The sequence below is a fragment of the Podarcis raffonei genome, chromosome 5, assembly GCF_027172205.1.
Source record: "Podarcis raffonei isolate rPodRaf1 chromosome 5, rPodRaf1.pri, whole genome shotgun sequence".
In the NCBI taxonomy this organism is placed as follows: Eukaryota; Metazoa; Chordata; class Lepidosauria; order Squamata; family Lacertidae; genus Podarcis; species Podarcis raffonei.
The window spans coordinates 80,498,846-80,525,723 of NC_070606.1; the positions used below are offsets into that span (position 1 = coordinate 80,498,846).

General features: G+C 43.8%; 1 protein-coding gene and 1 long non-coding RNA gene across 2 annotated transcripts; one reads left to right on the forward strand and one right to left on the reverse strand.

The window, feature by feature from the left end:
• Nucleotides 1–451: 451 nt before the first annotated feature.
• SSR3 (signal sequence receptor subunit 3) lies at nt 452–8,537 on the reverse strand. Its single transcript, XM_053390347.1, has 5 exons — nt 8,380–8,537; nt 5,729–5,855; nt 4,594–4,692; nt 3,766–3,897; nt 452–846 (listed from the first exon to the last, which is right to left on the reverse strand). The coding sequence occupies exons 1-5, from the start codon at nt 8,531–8,533 to the stop codon at nt 780–782; spliced, it is 579 nt and encodes a 192-aa protein (XP_053246322.1). The 5' UTR covers nt 8,534–8,537; the 3' UTR covers nt 452–779.
• A 158-nt stretch (nt 8,538–8,695) lies between these two features.
• Nucleotides 8,696–26,524, forward strand: LOC128414694 (uncharacterized). Its single transcript, XR_008330709.1, has 3 exons — nt 8,696–8,794; nt 24,171–24,392; nt 24,667–26,524. It is a non-coding gene; the product is annotated as an uncharacterized LOC128414694 (long non-coding RNA).
• The last annotated feature ends 354 nt before the right edge of the window (nt 26,525–26,878 follow it).

Below are 26,878 nucleotides of genomic sequence, written 5' to 3' on the forward strand. Positions count from 1 at the left end.
TTCGGAATTGCGGCATATCAGATATATAGCATTTAGAGGTGCATACAGAAAGGGGAACATGGGACTAAACTAGAATATTCAAATTCATCTCATTTCAGTTTAGCACAGGGTGAGTTCAGTTTTAATTAAAGTAGGATGTATTTTTACGGCATGCTATTTCACTACTGGCAACTGCTGTGAATTAACAAGTCTGAACCGAGCAAGATGATGGAAACTCACATTTTCAGTTTTCACCCTATGATGGGGTGAGAATCTTTACCACAATGGAAGCAAGAAGAAAGACATTTCTTACCCATGTGATAAAAGGACTGGAAAAGCCGGGCAAAGGCTGCAAATCTATGCATTTTCCTAAGAGTAAGTTCAACTAAACACAGTGAAAATTTCTTTAAAGACTGCAATGAAGAGAACAGAAAACAGGACAATATGACAATGGAAGAAGTTTCAGGCTGTATTTTCTTTTAAGCTTTTATTCAAACATGATTACAAAAGGTTACGGGATGAAGTCACTGCTCGAAGTCAACAAAGCCCATCTCACTGGCAGAAAAAAGAGCAACTTATTTGTAACATATTTGTGTTTTGAAAAACAATTTCATGAGCTAAAATGACAGTACCTGGTGCACTCATTTTTGTCATTTTATGAAGGAACCTTAATCTGTGTTTCCGTTCTGTTTTCTTGTAAAAAATAGTTTCTCATGTTTTCAAGCTATAAAAAAGCAACACCTCTCTATCCAGGCTGCTGAGCGTGACTGGGTGGGACTGACCCATCCAAACAATTCTGTCTACTTGGAACCTGTAGACAGCAAAGCAATCAATCCAGACGAAGCACTGATGGACAGGATGTAGTTTCTGATAAAGCAGCATGTTAAGGATGAAAGCCCAAACACTCAGGATGGTAAGTATATCTCCCAATGCTCACTACCATCACAACTGCTACAAAAACAGGGTGTCGCATAAATAGGGATCTATTATCCCAAGTCCAAGAATCAAACCCAGTACTATGCATCCCATCCCAGAAGCAAGAGGCCTGTGAGATAGTTCAGTTCGTAGGGTGTGAGACTCTTTAAGCTCAGGGTCATGGGTTTGAGCCTCACACTGGGCAAAGAAGATCACTGCATCACAGGGCGCTAGACTAGATGATCTCCCCAGGGTCCCTTCCAAGTGCAGTTATGATACGATACAATAATCTTTCTTGTCACTATCCCATACAGAACAACAAAACTGGGGGGGGGGGGATCTACATCAGACATTCAAAAACCAACAAGCCTTCTATCCCAGCCCGGTTAGCCCCCTAAAAACTCTGATACAAAACTCTTAAATACAATATACTCCCATAGAGACTACCTTACACTGCATTTAAAACCAAAATCGCATTTGAATAGAAATTGTTTCTCAGGCGGCTAGTCCTAGTCTTTATAACCCTGTACCTTCTTCCAGAAGGCAGAAGCTGAAAGAGATCATTTCTGGGGTGCGCACGGTCCTGCACAATCTCTGAAGCTTTCTTATGACACCTGGAAGCATAGATTTGATCCAAGGTGGGAAGAGTGCACCCAATTATTCTCTCTGCAGTCCTTACAACCCTGGACAGCGTTGTTTTTTCCCTGACTGTGCAGCTCCCAAACCACACACACAGACCCTAAGTTAGTACACTCTCCACAGTGCAATGGTAAAAGGCCATCAATGGGTCCTTTGAGAGATTGTTTTACCGGAGGATTCTCAGAAAATATAACCTCTGCTGTGCTCTCTTCATAAGGTCTTTGCTGTTTTATGATTCTGTGTAAATAGAGGAGCTTGTGGTCAAAGGACTGGCTTGCAATCGCAACTGGAGAGGGAAGCAAGACCCTTGACATCCACCCATCCGCTCCTCAAAAGCAACCCTCCAGTAGAATAAGCTGTTGCCCCGGTACCTATAGCCCAGTCCTATGGAACAGCTGAGGAATGTGCCACTGTGGCTGAAAAGCAATCCTACCTGGCGCCAGAAAACCTATCAATGGACTCCCATATAAAGTTAAGCTGGTTGGAGAAAGCCCTGCAGGAAACCACATCTGGAGTAAGGCCTACACACAGCTCACCTGTACTGTGCAGGACCTTGGCACAAACAGCAGTACTTGTGCCCATGGGGAAAGACTGACCCCTTGAAACAGCTCTAGAACAGTGTTAGAAATTACCCAATTGCAACCATGTGGAGATCTCTGGACGCCAGGCTGGCGACTGAAATCTCCATCTGGCTGGCCTCTCCAGGTTTCTTAAGCAGGTAAACAGAAGAGCTAATGGCATTTATATCCCACCTTTTTTTCCAAAGAGTACATGGTTCAGCCGCTCCTCAGTTAATCCCTACAACGACCCTGCGAAGTAGGTTAAGAGGCTGTGAGTGGCCCAAGGTCACCCAGTGAACTTCATGACTGAGTGAGGATATGAACCCTGATCTCCCAGGTCCCAGTCTGACACTCTTAACCACCAAACCACACTGGCTTCCTAGAGTACTTCTGCTACAGGACTGCTCTATAAATTAAGTACCGTATTTTTCGCTTTATAAGATGCACTTTTCCCCTCCTAAAAAGGGGAAATGTGTGTGCGTCTTATGGAGTGAATGCAGGCTCCATGGCTTCAGCGAAAGCAACGCGAAGCCTCCGGAGCGCAGCGGGTGCGGACCGATCCCTCTTGCTCTCCTGGCTTCGCTTCGTTGAAGAGGCGCTGCTCACCTTTCCCTCTCTGCGTGGCACCCCTTCAGCAAAGCGGGAGGAGAAATGGAAGGGGCTCTGTTTCTCCTGCCGCTTCGCTGAAGGGGCGCTGCGCAGAGAGGGAGATATTTTTCCCCCTTGTTCTCCTCCTCTAAAACTAGGTGCGTCTTATGGAGCGAAAAATACGGTATGTAAATAAATATGGGGAAAGTAAATGTAACTTAGAGAAGGATCCAAAATATTTTCCTTGAAGCTTTAATCTGTTTTGTTCTATATTGTTTTACTTGATGTTTTAAGGCGTTACAAACCACTTTGAGATTTTCTCTTAAAAATATAAATAAAAAAATAAAATGAATATAGAAATAAAATGAGTAATAGTGATGATAATAATATATTTCCTTCTCGAAATAATTCTGCCTAGACATGCTGCTGTGGCAACTGTAACCAGGGTTTAAGGTGCCATTTGGCAATTGGTTTATATATCTGAGTTTAGAATGAGTATCAATGATGTCACAAGAACTTCCCCACATCAAGAGAGGCTCCCTCCTGTTTGTGGGTTACTGGTGGCTGTGCAAAAGGGAAGAAATATTTACAGAAAATGACATATGGCAGTTGCCATTAAAAGCATTTTTTTAGAATGCCTACTTTTCCAGAGGGTGGGAGAATCCTAAGCAGGACTGGAAAGTTTTACAGAGATTAAGAACCTGAATGTCCCAAGTACCTCCACTTCAGTAACATTCTGTTAGCTGGTCACTGTAATATTTTTTTTAATAATTTTATTATTTATACCCCACACATCCCTGTAATTTAGTCACTAATAAAATAGTGTCACAATACTGTCCATATATTCTGTTCTATTCTATTATTGGTAGGACTATTTGCTTTGTCCTCATGGTGCCCAGGAACTATTTGCTCTGCAGTTGTGGTGGCAAAGTTGTCTGTTCTTGCTACAACTGTATCCATAATGTATCTGGTTTCTTTGAATTACAGGCCCTGAAACTATATCCCTTGGGAGTACAGCTACAGCACCTGACTTATGCAGCCCATTTATCTCAAAATACTTGAATTTTTTGGAAGGAAAGGATACACAGTGGGATTGAAGTTCTTCAGCAAAAAAAAGGAAGCAATGATGACCAAGACCAGGAAGAGTGTATTGTTGTAGAAGATGGAGAATGTTGTTGCTTCGTAGTCTGCTACTTCGTTCTTCTTCCACAAAATTCTGCAGAGGCAAAAGCAGCATTTCAAACAATTTAGGCATATTTTTTCCACTGACAAATGATCTAGATGCTAAATTCCAGTTTCTGAAAAAAAAAAGATTATGTTATTTAAGTCAAAAGGAGTACAGTGAAGGCACCTGCCAGCTGTCAATAGGCAAACAGGGGGGGTTTTTTTGGAAACACAGTAATGAGTGCCAAACTTCCATTAGATTTCCAAAAGCAGTTTTTACACTGTGTGAAAGATTGCATAAAATGTTGGAATTATCAGGTATGGGTGCATCAGGAGAAAGGGGAAAAAAATGTTATCTGAATGTAGCCTTTAGCGATTAGAGATCTTTTTTAAAAAAACAACACATAACGCAAACTTAATAAAGCAAGATTGAATCTCCTGCTATGAAATAGTATTCAATCTAGCACCACTGAGGAGCTTTTTAGGATGATAAAACACTTTTTAAAGCATATCTAATGCATCAAGTTATATAAAATGGTGAACTATACACAAACCATGCTGCTTAAAAAAAATACTGATGACATCTGAAACACAATCAGCCCAAAACAAAGTAGGCATTAAGATGGTGGTAATCAACAAGCCAAGTCAAAACAAACACTAAACCACAGAAATAAATCCCTCTTTATGAACAGAGGGGTGTGGTTCAGGTTGCCTGCAAACAAAGCTGTATAATGCATTTGACCGTCACCTCTCATCTTTCTCCTTGCGCGACATCTTCCTATTGTCTGCTTCAGAGAGCTTTCGAGTGACTTCTTTGGAAACAGCATCTTCCCTCTTCTGGGCTACTCTGAAAGAGAAAGCGTTTTACATTCCCAATGTTTTTGGGGTGGGGAGATCACAATAAATTCAAGGATACTATCCTTTTCATAAAATGCCCTCCGCACATCACCCTGAAAGTGCCATTAGGTATGAACTGGAATGTGATGTGAAAGACCCACTGCCCATATTGCGGAGCCACAAGGCCGGCAAGCCCCATCTCAACTGTTCCAATCACAGGGTTGTAACCAATGTTAATGGGTTCGCTGAAAAGAATAGCCAGGACTAACTTAGGCCCATTGATGTTTGTAGGTTTACTCCGAATATAACTGTTAGATACAACACAGAGTTCACTGAAGGAGAAACAAACAGTTGGAACCATCCAACTAGGAGCAGGATACATGAATATTTACTAGGGTCTAAGTCAGGATAGTCTAACCTGCAGCCCACAAGGCGTTTTTGGCACCCCTCAGCAATGTTCAAGATAAAAAAAATCTTTAAGCCTTATTTTTTGTGTCATGCATTCTTAACGAAAGTGCACACATCTGTTTGAGTATTAAATCTGTTTAATAATTAAATCTATTAATTGTGTATTTAATTATATATATTAATTGGTTTTTTTAAGTATTATTAAACCTATTGTGAACACTTTAATTTATGATATGGAAATGGAATTCAGTGTGTGGCCTGTGAGTTCTGTGTTGAAGTACTATTGTGGCCCGCTTGGTACGAAAAGTCAGACCACCCTGGTCCAAGTAAAAGTACAAGTGCTCTTCCGAAGAAAATGTCCGTTCAAAATATTTTTTGTCCAAAATTAAAAGTCATATAAAGCTATGATATTAACTTTAACAGATATTGCCTAGTTCTGGAACTGTCTTGCTTCATAGACCCTCCAAAGACCATCTCCAGAAATACAGCAAGGCTGATCTGAAATGTTTTTTAGTAGCCAGGGTGATGTAGTCTGAGGGGATATCACAAGATGCTTGCTACCTCCCGTGCATTTTCCCCATAAACATCATAACCCATCCCAAGCGCTAGAAATATAAACGAACTGTCCAAATGCTTACTTGTGCTTAAGAACAAACTTTACATTCTTGTAGGCAAAAGCCACCAGATATGTACTGACAAGGGTCATAACGCTGTAGAGAACTGCCGACTGAACAAGATCCATGTGCCATATTCGCCAGTAGAGCCCTAAGGAAAAGACATTGTGCAGGTGGTTAAGATTTTTGAAGTCTTCACAGTAAGTGGCACAGCAGGCCAGACAGCACATGAATGACTTGATTTGTTCAAGGCGTTCTCAACTAGATATCCTGTCTTATTATTAAAGCTTCCTTCTTCATTCAAAAGAATGGTCACAGTTCAGCACTAGAGCATCTGCTTTACACGCAGAACGTGTCTCCAGTTTTAACCCCTGGAAAGCCACTGCCAGTCAGTTTAGCTAGATGGACTAATGGGCCCACCTCTATATAAGGCAGCTACTCATGTTGATTAACTGAACAATGTATCTCCAGTTTACATACTGTTTTGGATAATCTTGTATTCTACCTTCTACCACATATGTCTTCCTTTGCCTGAACAGCAGCATGCAAAATAATAAAGGAAAGGGAATATCTGAAAGTAAAATAAATACACCATCTTTGGACTGACCCAACAACTAACAGAATGCCACATTCACAAGGATGAATAGCTTCAGAAGCATTGTGTGAAACTTATTTCAAGCACATTTGCCTTTTCATTTTACTAACTACAGTCAATGAACATGATAACACCCAACAAAGGTGTAGCAATGCCACCTAGTGGTCTATTATTCTAAATAGTTTTTGAAACCCTTTACTCTTCAAATCCTTAAAACCCACGCAGACTTTAGAAACTTGACTTAGGGCTTTCCACACTTCCACTTGTCCTGTGCCTAGAAAACACAGGTTTGGGCAGTTTACTGCTTGTCTAGTGCTTTCTAGGCACAGGTCTGTGGTTTTGCCTTTGCCCAGCCACTTTCCCCCAGGAAACCCAGGCAGAACAACAATCCACAGGAAACTCAGTTGCTGTTGTTCCAATTCAACACTAAACTGCAGGTTTTACTGGTGGGGAAGTGGATGGGCTAATGGAAGTGTAGATGAGCCCCCAATTTTCTTTATTTGTCTCACATCAGCACATTATCCCCTTTAGTGAGAATCAGTGGTATACAGGCACTGCTATAATCTTGCATGGAGCCTGAAGTATACCGTATATTACAAGCTGTCACCTTTTTTGCCTCACTCAATCTATACCAAAGAAGTAGATAATATGAACCACATTGCAATACTTCTCTTTGTGGTGTTCAAAAATGAGACATATTTTAATAATAATAATAATAATAATAATAATAATAATAATAATAATAATTTTTATATCCCACTGCAATGCGTGTCCACCGTGAATAACAGCTTTGATGTTAAGAGAAGGCCAGAAGCCACCCTAAAGAGGAAGAGGAAATGCCATTTTAAGCTTAAGAACAATATGGACAGCTGGAACATGCGCAGATTCAAGTGTCAAGAAAGGAGATTCTGACTAAACACCAGGAAGAAATTTCTGACAGGAATTGCAGTTTCTTCCGACAAACTCCCATTATTCTAGGCACATTTTTGTGACAGGGAATTTCATGAGCTCTGGGCGCAGTACTGCGCCTAAGATTTCAGATTAAAATTGCAGAGTAGAAGGAAAAGAGGACTTTTTTCTGCCTTCCCACTTCCAGCTACTCTCCAGAGACTGAAGAGACGAGACCTTCTTAAGAATATTAGGGGGGTGGACAGAGGAAGAATATTAGGGGGGTGGACCAGACTGTGTGAAAAATGAACGTAATATTTTAGCTGCCATTCATTCATTTTCAGCTTTGTATTCTTTTTATTTTTAAAAGCGCATTGTGGTGCCTGTATCCTAGGTTTAAGGCGCCATTTAGCTCCTATCTTTCCTATCTCCCGTTTCTAACACTGGGTGGGGCACACTTCCTTGGGAGGTTTTTAGGCATAAGTAGGCGCGGGTGGCGCTGTGGATTAAACCACAGAGCCTAGGACTTGCCGATCAGAAGGTCAGCGGTTCGAATCCCCGTGATGGGCTGAGCTCCCGTTGCTCGGTCCCTGCTCCTGCCAACCTAGCAGTTCAAAAGCACGTCAAAGTGCAAGTAGATAAATAGGTACCGCTCTGGCGGGAAGGTAAACGGCGTTTCCGTGCGCTGCTCTGGTTCGCCAGAAGCGGCTTAGTCATGCTGGCCACATGACCCGGAAGCTGTACGCCGGCTCCCTCGGCCAATAAGGCGAGATGTGCACCGCAACCCCAGAGTCGGCCACGACTGGACCTAACGGTCAGGGGTCCCTTTACCTGAATAGCCTCATCTGTCACGGATGCTTTAAGCTGAGATTACTGCATTAAAGTAAGGGAGTTGGACCAGATGATCCCAGGGGGGATCCCTTCCAATTCTGCAATTCCGTGATTCTAGGTCGGAGGGCCGTCCGTCAGGGCCTCTCTAGCTGTGGCCCCTGCACTGCAGCAGAGGGTTGGGCTGGATGACCTTCGGGGGTCCCCTTCGAACCCCGAAATCCTGCGCCCTTCCCTATCCCGCGCCCCGGGAGGAGCCTCGCTTGGCGGGGTGGGTAAGATCCCTGCCTCTCCCGCTGCTGACAGAGCAGCTCTTCCAGAGAGAAGAGAGGGAGACGTGGCAACCCAACCCTTCCTCACTCACAGATGGGGATGGCAGAGACAATGAACGCGTTGCCGAAGAAGAGCGCCGACGACTTGGCCGACAAGTTGCGGCTGAAATCCTGCAGGAGAAGCTCCTCCTCGGACTGCTGCCGGGCCCCGCCGCTGCTGCCGCCGCTGCCGCCCTTGGGAGCCATCGCAGTCGCTTTCTTCTGCCTCCCGAGCTCGAAAGGAAGACCGGGATTGACCCCGCGCGGCTGCCGTACTCGCCCACGAAATCACACGCGGCGCAACGGCCTGGGAGGCGGGACTTCCGCCGACCAACGGCCGCTCTCCTCACAGACTACTTCCGCTGCCGCCTGTCAATTCCACACCCCTAACCGCCGCTGCCCCACGTTTCTCTCGATAGAATTAGTATCTCTACCGCGGAGCTACGAGTGTTTGGATAATAGCAGAGAGTAAGTCAGTGTAGCATTTTAAAAAAAAGAAAAAGTAATAAGCAAGGAGAATTGGGCCAAGCCTCTACATCCGGGTCATCAGGACTCGGCTGACGTGTCCTTTGCTTGGCTTCAGGGGCGGGGCTTGTGGGCAGAGTCTTATTGGCTCTTCTCTGCAGCTGGGATTAAAAAGAGGAGGGGGCGTGGCTTACAGAGTGCATTGAAGCCCATTCAGTTTTGGCTCAGCTGCAGAATAAACGGTGCATTTGTTATATAGGGTAGCGACCTCTTGGTTTCCCACTCTGAATACTGCTTAAGTCGTGCGTGTAGGTATCTTTTTTATTTTATTTTATTTTTTTAGTGGTAGTTTTGCAGCTTTACGAAGAAGTTTAATACGACCCCCGTTTTAGAGCATAAATAAATTGATGTTTTAGATTTGCTTTTGAAAACGGAGCGGTGATTTTTGTAACGTGGTCAGAAGTTGGCTTTTATTTATTTCCATACGCTCCTCCTGTTCTGCTTCTGTCTGTACTGACAGCAATTAGTAAAAAAAGTTATATGTTAAAAGATGGCTAGGGGTCTACTAAGAGGGTAGAAGTCTTGAATTGTTGAGATTGCTTGAGAAATTAAGCTGCCCTGTCTCAAGTTTTCCACAACGAGCTGTGCATTTCCCCCCCCCCCAAAAGCCAATGCTTTTCAGTGCCTCGCTTTAAAAGTCTGGGAATATAGGGAGGCTGAAACAGAGGTTTTCATGTAAAAAAATGGCGTAGACTGTTCAGGATATTCTTTTGCACTTGTTTAGTGTTCAGGATATTCCAGTGTATCATGGGCAGACTTTTCCAGCTATCCTGTATCTATGGTTCTTCCACTCCTCTTTGCCCATGGGGATCAGTGTGATCTGTGCAAGGGTGCAGTGTGGGTGGTGAATAAATAAAATGAGTGTTTTAAAGTAACTGTACAGGGTTAGCTCGCAATATTAGGTTGCTACTTATCTGGGAGTATTCCCTATTGAACTCAATAGGGCTTACATCTGAGTAAGACATGTAGAGCCATTGTGAGGAGCCATTGACAGTTGTACTCTTGTTTTGATATCAGTTCCCATAGCACTGAAAGCACAGTGCTGTCATGGCTGAAATTAATGATTAGTTGTTGCTTAAGGTGGTGAACAACAGTACCACTACTCCTTTTTAGTGAGGAATTATTGCCCACAGGAAGACTGACCACCCATTTTTTTATGCATAGACGTGATATTTTGGCACTAAAATGTAAAAACTAAAGGGTGGGAAATCCCAAAGCCTCTTTCATTGTTTGAGTAATACCTTTTAGAAATACAATCAATCCATTTTTTAAATGTAAATCCTATTGAGTTCAATAGTGCATACTGCCGGATAAATGGGTATAAGATTGCTACCTATAAGACATTTGCCCATTAGATGATGCTGTAGCATTTCATTCAACACGCATGAAAAGGAATGTGGATGTTAAGATTAATTGATCTAATAACAATTTTGTGTATTTGTATGTCTAATTTTGTATGTCAATTTTGAATGCTTAAATATTTGCCAGACTTTTGCCCAAATATTATACAGTGGTACCTCGCAAGACGAAATTAATTCGTTCCGCGAGTTTTTTCTTCTTGCGAGTTTTTTGTCTTGCAAAGCACGGTTTCCCATAGGAATGCATTGAAAATCAATCAATGCGTTCCTATGGAAACCGCCTTCAGACCAGGTCCAGGGACAGTCTGTCCACCGACCTCTTCTGAAGGCTGGGGGGGGGGACAAGGGCTTTTCTTCCCACCACCAGCCTTCAGAAGGCTGTTCTGAAGGCTGGCGGTGGGAAGAAAAGCCCTTCTCCCCACCTCCCGCCCCGCAAGCTCCGGGGACAGGAGGGCTTTGCTGCCGACCGCCAGCATTTTAAAAGCCCCCGGGACAGCGGAGACTTCTCCGCTGTCCCAGGGCGATTTTAAAATGCTGGCGGGCGGCAGCGAAGCCTCTGCTGTCCCGGGGGCTTTTAAAAAGCTGGGGGTCAGCAGCGAAGGCTTCGCTGCCGCCCGCCAGCATTTTAAGATCGCCTGGGACAGCGGAGAAGTCTCCGCTGTCCCAGGGGCTTTTAAAATGCTGGGGGTCGGCAGCGAAGGTTTCGCTGCCACCCGCCAGCATTTTAAGATCGCCCCGGGACAGCGGAGAAGTCTCCGCTGTCCTGGGAAGGCAGGCAGGGGGGAGCAAAGACTTTTGCCCCCCGCCGGCCTTCAGAAGAGGTCCAGGACCTCTTCTGAAGGCCGGCGGTGGGCGAAAGTCTTTGCTCCCAACCGCCAGTATTTTAAAAGAGGTCCCCGGAGATTTCCCTATGGGCTTTCTTCTTGCGAGTTTTCTGTCTTGCGAGGCATTCGTCTTGCGAGGTACCACTGTATTTTTGGTATTTAGTATGCTAGCTTCCATTATGTAAATTGCTGTGGGAGCCTTTTTTGGCTAAAGAGCCAATTATTGGCATGCAATGGTGTTACTGTAAAGTAGCAGAGGTACAAAACCTGACTTTGGGAGCCTTCCTGGCCTTGCACAGCCTCAGAGTAAAATCAGACTTGTAGTCCACAGCAATATGCAGCCTCCATAAAAGGAGTCTGAGATATTGGGGGGGGGGGGGAGAGAGCTCAACCAAGCACCTAGCGGCCAAAGGTAAATAACTGCCACTGTGGAGCTTCTCCAACTTTTAGAAGACTGCCTAATAACTTGCTTATCAGCCCAAAAATTCATTTTTTCTCTTCTCAAATAGGTGGTTCTTACTTGAAAAAAGCCTCCATAGAATGAATCAGCTGTTAAGCCTGCTTTACCTAAGTGTTCTCTGGAAGCCTCCCTTGTCTAAATCTTAGTTCCAGGGTGATTTTTTGTGGTTGCAAACAACACACAGCCTACGGCAGTTCTGTTTCACATGGAAATTGACTGCTCCAAAAATTTGTGGCAGTCAGCTAAGGGTAAATCTCGTTCCAAACAAGGAATCAGAAGTGATAGCTATATTTAGTGATTGGTGAATAAGTTTTAAATGTGGGAAGAAGGACCTGTAGTTATTCCCAAAGGCTTATGCAATATAATCTTTGTAGGCATGAAATACACTGTCCTAACTTCTGGAAACAGTTATGTGTTCATACTTAAATATTCTTGGGACATAAATTTAGATAGATATTTAAAAACAGAGTTAATTAGCTCTATGTAAATAGTGTTGTTGAGAAGCATTAACACATGATAGTACAGCTGTGAATAATACTAATAATAATAAATAATAATAAATTTTATTATTTATACCCCGCTCATCTTGCTGGGTTTCCCCAGCCAATCTGTGTACATCTGGGAGTGCTTGGATTTAGTATGCAGTTAAACAGCAGTATACCTTGAAAGTGAGCACTGTTTCTTAAAATGTACTCTTAGAGAATAAATTTAATAATAATAATAATTAATAAATTTTATTTATATCCCGCCCTCCCCAGCCGAAGCCGGGCTCAGGGCGGCTAACAACAATCAAATAATCAAACAATCAAATAATCCAACATTCTAAAAATATTTCATTATAAAAATTAATTAAAATCAAGTTGATGGCAACCATTAAGCAAAATTCTGTGCAGGTTGCCAGAGGAGGGAGTCAGGCTGTGCCCTGACCAAAGGCCTGGTGGAACAACTCTGTCTTGCAGGCCCTGCGGAAAGATGTCAGGTCCCGCAGGGCCCTAGTCTCTTGTGACAGAGCGTTCCACCAGATTGGAGCCGCAGCCGAGAAGGCCCTGGCTCTAGTTGAGGCCAGCCTAACCTCTCTGAGGCCTGGGACCTTCAGGATGTTTTTATTTGCAGACCGTAGGTTTCTCTGTGGGGCATACCAGGAGAGGCGGTCCCGTAGGTACGAGGGTCCTAGGCCATATAGGGCTTTAAAGGTTAAAACCAGCACCTTAATCCTGATCCTGTACTCCACCGGGAGCCAGTGCAGCTGGTATAGTACCGGATGAATGTGGTCTCGCAGCGAAGTCTCGCCGCGGCATTCTGCACCCGCTGGAGTTTCTGGGTCAGTCTCAAGGGCAGCCCCACGTAGAGCGAGTTACAATAATCCAGTCTGGAGGTGACCGTCGCATGGATCACAGTGGCTAGGTCAGGGCGAGAGAGATAAGGGGCCAACTGCTTAGCTTGGCGGAGATGAAAAAATGCCACCTTTGTTATAGCTGTAATCTGCGCCTCCATAGAGAGGGAGGTATCGAAGATTACACCCAAACTCTTAACGGACGGTGCTGGCACTAATTGCACCCCCGCAAGAGATGGGAGTTGCCCCCTCAATCCCATATCGTCCCGTCCCAGCCAGAGGACTTCTGTCTTCGAAGGATTTAACTTCAACCGGCTCCCACGTAACCATCCAGCCACAGCTTCCAAACATCTGGTCAGTGTGTCTGGGGCCGAGTCAGGATGGCCATCCATCAACAGATAGAGTTGGGTGTCATCGGCATACTGATGGCAACCCAGCCCAAAACTCCAGACAAGCTGGGCGAGGGGGCACATAAAGATGTTGAAAAGCATCGGGGAGAGTATCGCACCCTGAGGCACTCCACACACCAAGGAGTGGCGCGATGACAATTCCCCCCCAAGCGCCACCCTCTGTCCCCGACCAGAGAGAAACGAGCAATAAAGTAGATTTCTGGCATCTGGAGCTCCTTTTTTCTTCATGCTTGAAACAAGCGGACTTCAAAACTTGGCTTTGAAGCTGACTTGTTCCAACAAACTCTTAAGATTAACTACAGTTTAGGATTCAGACAGAATGGTAAACTACAGTGAATGGAAAAACAGAAGCAGAAACTTCCATTTTCCTCCTCATGGTCACTGGAGGAAGCAAGGGGAGAAAGCAGCCTTAGGCTTGCTGAAACTCATTCCTATCATCACAAGCCAAGGTTTAGTGTGAAATTCAACCAGGCCTTGTTTCTAGTTAGGTAATATGGGCAGATACCCTATTGTATTTACAATTTTTGATGCCCCAGTTTGATGCTTTGCATCTGTTTTCCAAACTATTAGTTGCTGGGGACAAAGCCTGATCAATGTTTCCTCCCTTCTCGTATGCCAACAACAGTCACAATGTCAGGCTGCAAGTCATGTTGACTTGAGCTGCTTTAAGGTTTTAGGTTTCTATTGTTTGTCTTGTAAATGCCTTAGGCCTGTTGGTATGGGAGGGGTTCCCCAGTTTAAACAAAGGAATTCGTAACAGGATTGGTTCAATGACAGCAGGGATATTCAGATGCACTCTCTGATCTGATACACACAATAAGATTTTATCTGCAACCTGATGAAATTCTTGTCGCTGGGGCCATGGAGAGTCGCTGAGTGGGGAACAATGCTTCAAGTGTCTCGTGACTCACGACGAATCCCCACAAGAGTCCAAAGGCTGCAACGTGTTTAGAAAACGTAATCAGATCACGGTTCAGCTTGTGTCTCTGATACGTTTTTAGCTGTGTCAGAAGATTAATGTGCTCCTCACAAAAGGGACAGGCAGGGCTGCATCACGTACTTCATATGAGATCTTAAAGCCTTCCTGGATGGTATAGAATTCATAAGACAAAATAATAATCCTTGATATGGTTGTATCCTTAATTGGGGCCTTAACTTGTAACCATTAAAATATTGGTGGTATATGTGTATGGATTTACAGGAGAGGGAAATGCAGATCTGACATGGGATTTCCCCAGTATGGAGGACTGGTACGTAGCCTACTTTGAGGATATGTTTTTGTGTATGCAATATCTTCCTATGTGAGCACACTGTCTCATGCCCAAACATTCATCCATTCAGTGTTGGATAATATGTGAGTGTATTGTGCTGTCATTAGCCAACATGGGGTCCTCACCATTTTGCTTGACTACAACTCCTCTCCTCCCTGGCTGGGGCTGATGGGAGTTGTAGTCCAAAAATATATGGAGGGCACCATATTGGCTACACATGTGTCCTGCTGTCCTACACAACAGATGTGATCAGTTGGCTGTTCCCTTCCCTCAAAGGCTTACCACCCATAGCATGGGATCCCATTTTTAACAGAGGCCATCTTGGCTAATAATTTGTTTAATTTTCAACCTGTTCATAAGCATTGCTTAAACAGATAGGCCAATGGATAGAGAGCACGCATTTCAGTGAACTAATTAATATGAAGCTAGAACTCTCATAACCAATAACAGTTACAATGGTTTCAAGAGTTCAGAATGTGTTTGTCTTGAGTTGGTTTTTATTTAACTTCTTTTGGGGCTTATTTATTGGGGGCAAAATTTGTAAAACTACAGTGTTTCTGAAAATCGCTGTGTTCTGTACACGAGGTGACTACTTCACTTGTCTGTATGATAACAGTGAACTGCTCTGAAAGATATCCAAAGCTGCCTTTGACATCACAAATTTGTTCATAAAAGAATTATTGAACTAGCTTCAAGAGAAGCACGTTCTGCAACTGTGAGACACCCACTTCTTCATGTTCCCTTGCTGTTCAGTCATGGAACATTGATGCTCTGATGGTACCTTCAATAAGGCATCCTTTGCTGATCTTAAAAGTGATAGAAAGATTCTCACTGAAGACAGGTCCTCATAGCAACTGCTGGAGCTGTTGATTTAGCCAAGCTTAGGGTACCTCAGACGCATTCACTGAAGGGCTCGAGTGACCTAATCTCCCTTTAGTCACCGTTCATGGAGGGTGCATTCTCCCATGTAACTAGGACCTTGAAATCTTGCTGCCTGCAGCCAGTGGCGGAGCTTCATGCTTCGGCACTGGGGGGTGGAGAGCAGGCAGGGTGCCCAGCATGGGTGGGGGGCGGGCAGCCGAGATGGAACCCTGCTGGGATCGCGCTGGCGGGGGGCGGTGCGCTCCCCCCGCATGCCTCTTCCTCCGTCAGTGCCTGCAGCACAAATTTAGGGCTAGCTTGTGAGGGAGATAGTTCAATGTGCAGGAGCCTCAGCTCACAAAGCCTCACAGAAAGTACTTGGTCAAGCTGAATATCTGGGCACATCTAGGACCTGAGCTAGGGCAACCCGGCTCACTTGCCTCCTATGCACGTAAGCAGGGTGCAGATCTTCTAGTAAAAATGTAAGCTTTTTTAAAAAATACAACAACAGAAACAAAACCAAGCCTTGCAGACACTCAGCTGAAAGGTCATGAGATAAGTGTTTCACCCGTACTATCACATGAATAACACTCTGCACACAGGGTAGAAATCATAGGTGTGTTCTGAATACAAGGAGCTCCTGCCTATTGGAATCCGTTTGTTCCCTTGAAGCCAAGGTAGCCAGCCTGCAAATGCTGAGAGAGGCAGAAAGGTATGTAAACCAGGCCACGAGGACGTAAGAAAAGCCCTGCTAGTTGCAGCCAAGGCCGATACAGTCCAGCATCCTGTTCTGACAATGGCTAAGAAAGATGCCACTCAGAAGTATACAAGAAGAACTTGAGTGCAGCAGCACTTTGCTCACCTGTGATACCCAGCAGCTGGTATTCAGAGGCATACAGCCTCCAGCCGTGGAGGTAGAACATGGTAGCAAAATTCATTGTTCATTGAGTGGATTTGGGAGTAGCCAAGGGGTGCTTTGTTGTTGTTGTTCTGAATCTTCCCACATTAAGAACATGTGAAGAACCTGCTGAATCAGGCTAATAGCCCATCTGGTCCAACATCCTGTTCTCACTGTGGCCAACCAGGCACCTATGGGAAGCCCACAAGCTAGGCATGAGCAACTAGTTTTCACGACCTTTGACCACAGATGTAGAACTTCATTGTTTCATTTCATTCACTGACTTCTTGTGTTATGGAGACTTCTCTGTATCTTAGATGTGGTGGTGTTTCCCCACTTCCAGGTTAACTGCTATTCTGCCGTCACGGAAATTAGGGTGTAGGGGGAAGAAGAGTGTCGTTTTGATGAAGAGGGAAATGATCCTTTAGAAGAGGCCCATTGCTTGGCAACCAACTGATACCCTCTCACCAGTGATATGTGGTAAGGGTCTAGTAGTTTGTGGTAGTCAGTGATTTGAGCATTAGGAATATAGGGAGATGGGTTTGTGATCAGTGGGACAGGTGGAATATGGCAATGAGTGATTGTACATAAATGATTGCCAGTCAAAGATTTCAAAGGAATGTAGTGTGCCATGTAGGAGAAGGTCACAATGTAAAGGCATATGCTAATTTCTCCAAGCCAAATAAAGGTAAGTTGGAGTGGCTACAGTTTTCCCTGGATAGAAACCCTGGGCAGACAAAAACCAAAAAAGAAAAAGGAGCAGCAGTCTTCTCTACAGAATTACCTCTACATAAATACCAGGCCTCAAAAGTAATTTAGTGATCAGAGTAAATTATAGCGCACCTGACCAAGACGCTGAGGGTGATGGATTATTTGTTTAAAATATTTGTATGCTACCCTTTTCTCATAGTTCAAGGAAGCCATAAGCAATTAATAAGTCAATATCATCGAACCAGCAAAGACAAGCCAGCAATAAAGCAAACAAACAGCAGCAGTGAAAACATCATAAAAACTAGATGGGTTGCAAAACACTTTAGACAATGCTTCTTGAGGTCTGGTAAGTGTATTCGTGGATTGTCAAAAAGCTTTTGACAAAGTGTCTCACCTATAAGGCTTCTGAGTGAACCTTGCAATCATAGGATACGCGGAAGCGTTCATGAATCAGAGTCCATATATGAAATGAAATGCAAAAAGTGTGAACTCTTGAGGGTTACTTTAAAGCTTAATTACAAAAGCAGTGTTGGTAACACAAATTTCTTTGGCGTTGTTACTGAAAGTAAAGATTGTCAACCTCTGTATTGGAGGCCAGTCTGTTCTGCAGGGATCCAAGAGCCAAAAAAAATGCCTCAATCCCATACCTCAGGCCCAAAAAGAAAAGGGAAATTTCTTTGGCCACACCTAAATTCTGGAACTCTTCATCCCAAGAAGCTTGATTGGCTCCATCCATTATGATGTTTTACTGCAGGGCAAGAATCTTGCAGTTTAGGCAGGTGGTTGACAGGTAAGTTTTTGACCAAGGCTTTTGTTTTAATCTGCTTCATTTCTTTCTCTCTCTCTCTCTCTCTCTCTCTCTCTCTCTCTCTCTCTCTCTGTGTGTGTGTGTGTGTGTGTAGAGGTTGGTTTTAATTGTTAGCCAGCCTGAATGGTGTGCAGGCACCAGAAAAAGTGGAGATACAAATTTGTATATATAAATAAATAAACCTGAGTAGTTACTAAGCAGAGCAACAACAACCAAAATTACTGTATAGGGTATTTAACTATCGCTGTCATAGTTTCTGAGTACAAGTTTATTTACATAGAAAGAATGCTTGCCACACCTGTGACATTTCTGGGGTCCATCGGTGGGTCATTATGCTGTCACCCTGTCGAGTGGAGGCATCTCTAGATTAGTCCCACTTTTTCTTTTCTTTTTTATAATAATTGTTACTGATTTTCATAACAAATATTCAATATCATCATTTAACATCCATTTTCTAGTTTCCCCCTCCCTGTTGACTTCCCCCAACTTCCATTTCTGGTTTCTTACACCAAATGTTACATTCTGCTGTTTATACATAATGTTCTGTTATCACTAATTATATTTCTTCTGCTCTGTAAATAAAGTTGTAAATGTTTATTTAAATCCTGCCAACGAGTCCATGTTTTTTTGTTTTGTTTCTGCAAGTATGTTGTAAAAGGTTCCCATTCTTTTCCAATTGCTATTGTCCTTTTCACGCAATTTATCCGTTAGCTTTGCCAATTCTGCATAGTTCATCAATTTTTCTTGCCATTGTTCTTTAGATAGTATTTCTCCAGTCTTCCAATTTTGTGCTATTAGAATGCTTGCTGCTGTAGTAGCGTACATAAATAATGTCCGATTTTTCTTTGTCCTAAAATACCTAACAAGAAGGCTTCTGGTTTTTTCACAAAGGTTATTTTTTTCAAGACGCAGCAAGTTCACATTTATGTCACCAGATGGGGCCAGAGCTACAAGTACAACTTCAATTATACTAGCAATTTTGCTTTCTTTTTCCTTATGTGGCTCTCAGTACAGTAGTCAATAATCTCATCACTTGGTTGCCATTGTGTAAGCAACGACTGGGAAGATGGCAATCTGGAGCATTGACATGACAGATCCAAGAGGCATTTCAAGAAACGCATCTAAAGGTAGGGAAATTCCAGAACCTGCTCATAAACTTTGCAATAGTGTCTTAAGAACATAAGAGGAACTTGCTGGATCAGGTAATGTCCTGTCTAGTCCAGCATCTTGTTTTCAAAGTGGCTGACCAGGTACCTGTGGGAAACCTTCAAGCTGGAATTGAAAGCCAGGCAGCGTGTTTTCAACACTTGTCTCTTTACCCAGGAGCAGAGACTGGTCTCCTTATCTCAAACCAGCCCCTTACCCAGAATGCAAAGCTGCAGTGTTTAGTTCATTGTTTTTGGAGTGGGAGGAGAGGTGGGAAGTGGAGCAGGGAAATGGGGAGTTGAGAAGGGAGAATAATGGTGAGTGATAAGGCAGTTGGAGGGTGAAGAAATGCATTTTCCCCTGATCAAATTATACATGACTTTTGCATATAAATGTAACAACTTCGCTGTTGAAGTTGATGTTCCCTTCAAAGAAGCTGAGCAAACACAGCTCCTCCTCTCACCAATTTCAAATACTGATAGATCTAATTGTTTGATGTCTGCATTGTTAACATTCCTTTACCCTAAGAATTTATATAGCTTCCCTAGTTACTGGTGCATTCATGTCAAAGCTGGACAGATAAAAGTGTTGTAAAATACACACATACACACAAACACACACATTTTAGATCTTCCTTACAGAATTAGTTTTTTAAGAATGTTACAGTTGCAATCCTATGTGCCTACTCAACCTGGGAATAAGCCCCACTGCAAACAACAGGACTTCCTTCTGAGTAGACACATATAGGATTCTGCTGTAAGGCCTCGATTCTGTAAACACTTTTCTGATGGTTGGCCTCACTGAACACTATTATTTGCTTCAGAGTAAGCATGCATTGGATAGAGGTTGCCAGCAGAAGACGCAACTGTAAGGTCTGGATTAACTGGTATGCTAAAAAATAGCTTCAGAGAGGGGATCCAGCCAGCTTCACAGCCATACCTTCCCATAATTATCTAGGAGTTTGCAAAGCGAGGGAAATAGCCACTAATACCCTGTAAAAGCTTAGCATTTCCCGTGTTGCATGGAACATACCCAGTTACAGGAAACGTGAGAGTTCTGGAATCCTGGCCAGCATGAGGAATTAACCTGTTTCCTCCTTGAAATGTTGATTTGTACAAATAAATATTGCATTGCACAACCAAACATCTTCATCTGCCCCAGCTGCAGCAAAACATGTCTCTCCCGCATTGGTCTGTACAGCCACAGTGGCAGCGCTGCAACCTTCCAACTGTTTGACACCTCACCTGAGACAGACGGATGCCAACCAACAAAGAAGTAGGGCAGAAAAAACAAGCCTGCCCTTTGTATAACTACATGAGGAATAATTTCCAGTTCACACATTGTAGTTCCTGCTTTTGCTTCATATGTTCCTTCGCAGCTCTAAAGTGATTTATTTTTGCTTTGTAAAAGCTTTATATCAAGTCCAATTTGCAAGTCTTTCTTGAGCCGCTCAACCAATAAGTTTTAGTTCCTCATTTGTTGTAAATGATCTTCCTTGCGGTGTTTTCCCTCCTAGATTTGGGTTCCCATGTGAAGATAATGCACTTTGCTTACCTTAATTCAAAACCACCCTGTTTTGTACCTTTTACTGTGCAAAATGTGTCTCTACAAATGTAGCAGGAACTTTGGATATTATGAATGATACTACATGTGGGATTTCAGATGGGAACTTGTTGTGGAACACGTACTGTTCGTGCTCAGATGCTTTTCACATCGTCCACATTACATTGTCGTCATCATCAAATTGCCCATACTTTTTTCTTCATTTAATCCAGATTTACTCGCTTTGCGGACAATTTAATAAGTAAAAATAACCTGTTATACATCCACAGACACCACCAGTGTCTCATTATCAGACAGAAATGGTTCTTGTGGTTGAGTGGAGCTGGTACGTTAGCTTCCTGGCAGGTGGGTTTTACCAAGAGGGCAAGACAACATTAAGGTCAGCATAGTGCAGATGGACCAGCTAAGTGTAATGGACTGGCTGGACGCAGATGAATGGTGGGAGAAACCAGCTGAGGAACCCCCAAGGGAAGAATTGTGGGTTTTGAATAATAATAAAGGTGTATTTTGAATAATAATATAGGTGTGCATTCACAGATACAGCAATCCCTGTGTGCATGCCAAGAACAGAAAAGGGTATCAGAGGAAGGAGAAGAGGTTGATAAAAACAGGCCACATTCTGTCCAGTTTGCCCACCACTGTGAACAGTAACAGCAATGACTATCGAAACAAAATGTGTGGAAGCTAACATGCCAATCATAGACACACATTAAAGCAGGGTCTGAACCAGGGTTTATTCTAAGTTTTTTCCTCTTCTGCATAAGCAAACAGCCCCTTGGCCATCCCTGAACTTTTTGTAACTTAAAGGAAGAACTTAAATGAATGGAGAAGTAAGGGGATGTGCCCCTCCCTTTATTTGGGGGAAGAGATTATCTCCCATTCTTAACCTATAGTTGGGTGCCGAGACTTCCTTCCTTCCCAAAGCATGACTGAAGCTGAGGGCCCCCATCCTGAAACAAAAGAAAAGTTAACATGCTCAGCGTAATGTGTGAGGAATCACCGTGGCACAACTGCGTGGTCTTCTGTATGTAAACAATTGTATAGCTACATACTGTTTAAGTAGAGGTCAGTGTGATTCAGTGAATGCCTTTGACTAGTCAATTAACACACTATTCTCATAGTCCCATAATAAACTATTAATGTAAGGTTATGGAGATTTGTAAGGAACCAATATTCATCTTTATTTCCTAATTCTCTTTTCTCATCTGTTTCTTTTTCAGAAACGACCTACCTCCTTGTTAAATAACATATGCCCAACCACACTAACACATAGAATTTTTTTGACAATGTAAAAAATGCATCTTGTTTCATGTTAGACTAAACCCTGGTCTGAGCAACCCCTGGGTGATATAAAGTCCCCGTTTAAGAGAAAGAGGGGAGATTTGGGACAGACCTGTTCATTTCACAATTTAACACTAATCTGCCTAATTTGCAAACTGAAGGGCATCCGTCCTGCTCCGCACATCATGTGCATGTGTGATTGATAATTGCTTTGTTATTTATGCTTGGAAAAAGGGACTTTGCAACTCTTAAAACACTAAAAATGGGATGGGACATGCTTTGAATTATCATGCCAAAAGGTCCTTTGTCTCAGCTGGGGGTTTCCAGGGAGATGGAGAGTGATCAGAGCACAGTGTGACATCAGTGGGGGGGAGCTGGAGGGCTAATCTGGGGGGGGGGGGGATTCCATGGAATTGGAAGAGAACAAAGGAACTGCAGGAACTCCTTTGAGGCCAGCGTGAGGGTGAGGAGTTATCCTTAGGGAAGCCCATAAAAAGATAAAAATAGGGTAGCAATATTCTTGACTTTTGGCTTGGGCGAGAAAGTTTCACAGCTAAAGTTTGCACTATCGATAAGGAGAGCCCAAGAGGCCATACTTCATGTCCTGGCTGCTTAACTGGAAAAGGCTAAACACGGCAGTTTCAGTATCATGACTCCACCAAGAAGCCTAGGAAGCTGTAGAGGTGGCAAACAATGACTAAGCAAGTAGTTGTGGTTAGAGTGTCAGACTAGGACCTAAGAGACCAGAGTCCAAATCCCAACTCTCTGGGTGACCTTGGGCCAGCCACTCAGTCTCTCAGCCTGGCCTATCTCGCAGGGTTGTTGTGGGAATAAAATTGAGAGGGTGAGAACCATTTACACCACCTTGAGCTCCTTGGAGGAAATGTGAGATATACACAATGAACAATGCTATATACACTTGAAACTGAAATTTTTCGAAAGCAGCAGTAGCGTCATGCCCAGGCAAGCTGGGGTAGTTTATTTTCCTGTGTTATAAAGTTTTAGAAAGTCAATTTCTTTTTTTGTGCAGTTGAGGGTTATCTAGTCTAACCCGCTGCAGTTGTGGGGTTTTTTTTTATTGTTGCAAGCCGCCTTGAGCGGTGTAAGAGCATTGGAAGGGTGGGGTGTAAACTTTCCCCCTAAAATAAATAAGCCAAATATTATGTTGAGCCATTAATTCTGTTGTTTACAGGACATCTAGGAGTGAGAGGACCCTGACTACTCTGTCAAATGCCAATGTTGTTTTATTCTTCCTTTGCTTATGACAAGTAAATGGAATGCTTTGAATCTCTCCCAGGGTTAAGAGGTGATGCAGTTTCACATCTGGACTGAGCCATTGTTACCCCTAATGTTTGGGACGGAGTAGCCTACAAGAATAAAGAATAACAAATACCCCTGTGTCTACCTTCATGAAGTGTCCCCATGGCATAGCAAATAGTTGGAATCTTCTAGTCCCCAGTAGAACAAGGTGGTAGAATTATGAAATGGTAGAATCCACGGTACCAGTTATGGCTGCAGGAGAGGGAAGTAAAAGGAAGAAGTAAACCACAGAGAGAGGGTCTAGCCCAACTCGCTCCCTGTTGTGTACGTCTTCTACTTGTATGGGGTAGAGGAGCACTCATAAACACTGCAGAATCACAAGAATGGGAAGCGAACCTAGAGATCATTAACTCCAGCCTCCTGACCAATGCAGGATGCAACTACAGCATCTTTGGCAAGTGGCCATCCAACCTCTATTTCAATACCTTTGGGAAAGCAGAGCCCATGGTTCCCCAATGCAGTCGGTTCCACGGTCAAAAAGCTCTCCCCATCAGGTTTCTTCCAGTGTCTCTGCTTCCCTGCAATGTCCATACCTTGGTTCTAGTCCTGCCCTCAGAAACACAGAGAGCAAGGATCGGTATTGGGACCATAACTTGCCCATAAATGATCTAGAGTTAGGGGTGAGGAAGCCAAGTTTTCTGATGATACTAAATTATTTCAGGGTGGTGAAAACAAAAAGTGATTGTGAAGAGCTCCAAAAGGATATTTCCAAAGTGGCTGAATGGGCAGTAAAAAGGAAGCAAGTGAGGTTCAATGCAAGCAAGTGAAAAGTGATGCACATTGAGACAGAAAGTCCAATTTTCACTTATATGCTCCTGGCGTCTCAACTGGCAGTGACTTACCAGGAAAAAGACCTTGGGGTCGCAGTGGGCAGCTTGGTGAAGATGTTGACCCAGTATGGAGCAGTTGCTAGGGATCACTAGGGAGGAATAGAAAACAAAACTGCCAATGCCATCATGGTGACGTACAAACCTATGTTGTGGCTGCACTTGATAAGAGGAAAGCTGCATAATATTATACATGGTGTGGATAAAATGGACAAGGATACATTTTTGTCCTTCTTTCCTACTTCTAGAACCCAGGGTCATCCATTGAAGATGAAGGCTGATAGATTCAGGACAGACAAAAAAAGGACTCCGCCACACAGTGCTTAGTGAAAACCATGGAATTTGCTCCCATGAGATGGGCACCAATTTGGATGGCTTTAAAAGCGCTTCAAGCAACCTCTTCATGTTCTACATGCCAGCCCTTCAAATATTGGAAGACTGCTATCACATCTCGCCTTACTCTTCCCCAGGTTAGCTATTCCCAGCTTTTTTAACCATTCCTCAAAGGGCATAATCTACTGTATATATTCTGAACTGGTACAGTCCATTTGGATAATCTCAATAACTACTGCTTCATTTTCCTGCATCAGATTTAGCAATAGAATGTAGGGACGCAGGAATCACAAACTTTTTCTAATCTTTTCTGTTGTCCTGCAGCAGAAATACGAGCGAGTTACATAACTGATATGCATCCAGTCTGTAAAAGACAAGTCAGGAAAAGCAAAACATTTTTTTTTCCACCAGGTGCTGTCACTCTCTGACTCATAAATTCATCGTTTTGACTCTAGAGGAGGGACAACTGGCATTATCAGGTGTGCAACCCAACCTATGCTACATTGACTTGGAAGGAAATACCACAGAGTTAAGCGAGACTTACACCCAAGTTAGTGTGAGTGCATAAGATTTCCACTTCTCTTCCTGGTTACCTCTGTGCTCTACAAACTAGGGCATATTTTGGGTTGGGCTTTTGAATCTTTATCTCTAGTGATTAGGGTTTCTAGTTTTCACCTGTTCAGGCCAAGTTTCATTCCCAGTAAAGGAATTTACAATACCTTTGGGCAGTGGAGTCCGGTTTCCATTGGGACAGGGTGCAAGGAGGCCAGCGGTAAATAGAACCAGAGCCAATTCTAATGGGGAGCTCTCTAATTCTGGTTTTGTCCCCATCCTTCTCCCTGCTGAATTGTACAACGGCAACACTGGATTGAACAAAGGCAACATCCCTGTTGCTACCACCTATGTTTCTTGAGCTAGGAAGGCAAGCAGAGCCACCCCAGGCTCTGTGAGTACAGGGGGAGGTCTTGGCAATACAACTTGCGGAGGACTCCTTCCTTGACCCTGCTAGAGGCATCTACTTTGAGCTCCTTCTCCAGTCTGTTTCCTGGAGTGAGAGAGCAGGTGACAGCTGCTCCTTGTACCTGGCAGCTGTCAAGCGTCAAGAGCAGCAAGCAGCCTGTTCTCCCCCTCTGGGCAGTGATGCAGATTTCCAATCCTCACCACTGCCCAGAGGGACAGGGCAGGTGTGAACAGCTTCTCCTGTTCCTTGTAGGCCCTCCCAGGGCCTTTTGACCCACAGATGCTACCTTCCAATACCAACCCTAGAGGCAAGGGAATGACTCTCGCTACCACTGCTCCTGCCCCATCCTTTTTCTCTTGCAAAACAGGCAGCCATTGTGGCTAGTTTTCCTCCAGTTCCGATAACTAATCTCTCGAAATAACTTTACAACTGTGTTTAGCCCCCTTTCCCAGTCACACCGAGGTTTCAGAAGGGGCGGTGGCCTTCCTGTACAAACTGGTTTGCAGAGCGGGGGCCGGGCTTTGCTGCGCCTTTTATCTGAAAGAGGACCTGGCTCGGGTGACTTGCAAGCGAGATCTATACCACACAACAGCCTGAGTCATTCAGAGCCTTTCCTTTTAGTCGTCTCAAAGTTCAGCTATCTGTGTTTGAGAAAATGAAAATGCAAACACACTTCAGTTTCAGGCAGCTGACTACAGAGGGTGATGCAGCTGGACACAGCCTTGATTTCATTGGAATGTCCTCCTTAGTAAGTATGCTTATAAACACAGCCTTAATGAGAGAAGGGCCTCTTCACCTTCCAGAGTTATTTTTCTCTGAGCTGTTAAGAAACCAGAAGGTAGAAAACAAAGTTCTTTCAAAGGCGCTGGTCCCACAATATCCCCCAAACTTGAACGGCTCATAGACGATTAAAAAAAAAAATTCCTACGAGCCAGGTTAATTAAAGTAGTGTTTAGAGACAGTATAGCTGTGTTTACCACACACAAGTGGTGCTTACGACCATTCAGAGAATGTGCAAAGGCATGAGGTATTCAGGGCACATTTCCACGGGGCAGATTAAGAGGCCCGATGGGCTGTAGTTGGCCCCCCGGCTAGAGGCTCCCCCCGCCCGCCCGCCCCGATACCCTGCAGCTTGAAAGAAGTGGTGATTTGGCTCACCCTAGACTCACTGGTTTGAGCCTGGGACTGAATCGGCTTTGGTCATCTTGATAGATGGCCTTCATCGGGAATATAGGTGGGGCTGAAGTTGCCCCAGAAAATGTCACTGGTGCAAAAAAAGTGGCAGCTGGGCTACTCGTTGGAAAGAATATCACCTTGGCTGAAAGAATTGCAATGCCCTGTGCAGCTTGGGAGCTCAGATACTTAAAAGAGCATCTCATCCTTTATATTCCCAACCAATCACTGTGCTCTGCCAGAGAGGGCATCCTGCAGATTCCATCTCATCAGGAAGTCCTTTCCACACAATGTCAGAATCAGGCCTTTATAGTGGCAGAACCTACCCTTTAGAACTAGTCCCTCCTGTTACAGGTTAGACAATTGCCTTATCTGCTGTTGTTCAGCATCTGCTGAAGACTTCTCTCTTTCAACAGCATTCTAAGAGGAGATTATTTTCTCTTAGTCAGTACAGTGGTACCTCGGGTTACATACGCTTCAGGTTACATA

Coding starts and splice junctions, on each gene's coding strand:
- SSR3 (XM_053390347.1), bottom strand. CDS start 8,533: ATGGCTCCCAAGGGCGGCAGCGGCGGCAGCAGCGGCGGGGCCCGGCAG. Junction 5,856..8,379: donor TGTCTCTGCCATCCCCATCT/GTGAGTGAGGAA, acceptor TCTTTTCCTTAG/GGCTCTACTGGCGAATATGG. Junction 4,693..5,728: donor AAGTTTGTTCTTAAGCACAA/GTAAGCATTTGG, acceptor TTTCTCTTTCAG/AGTAGCCCAGAAGAGGGAAG.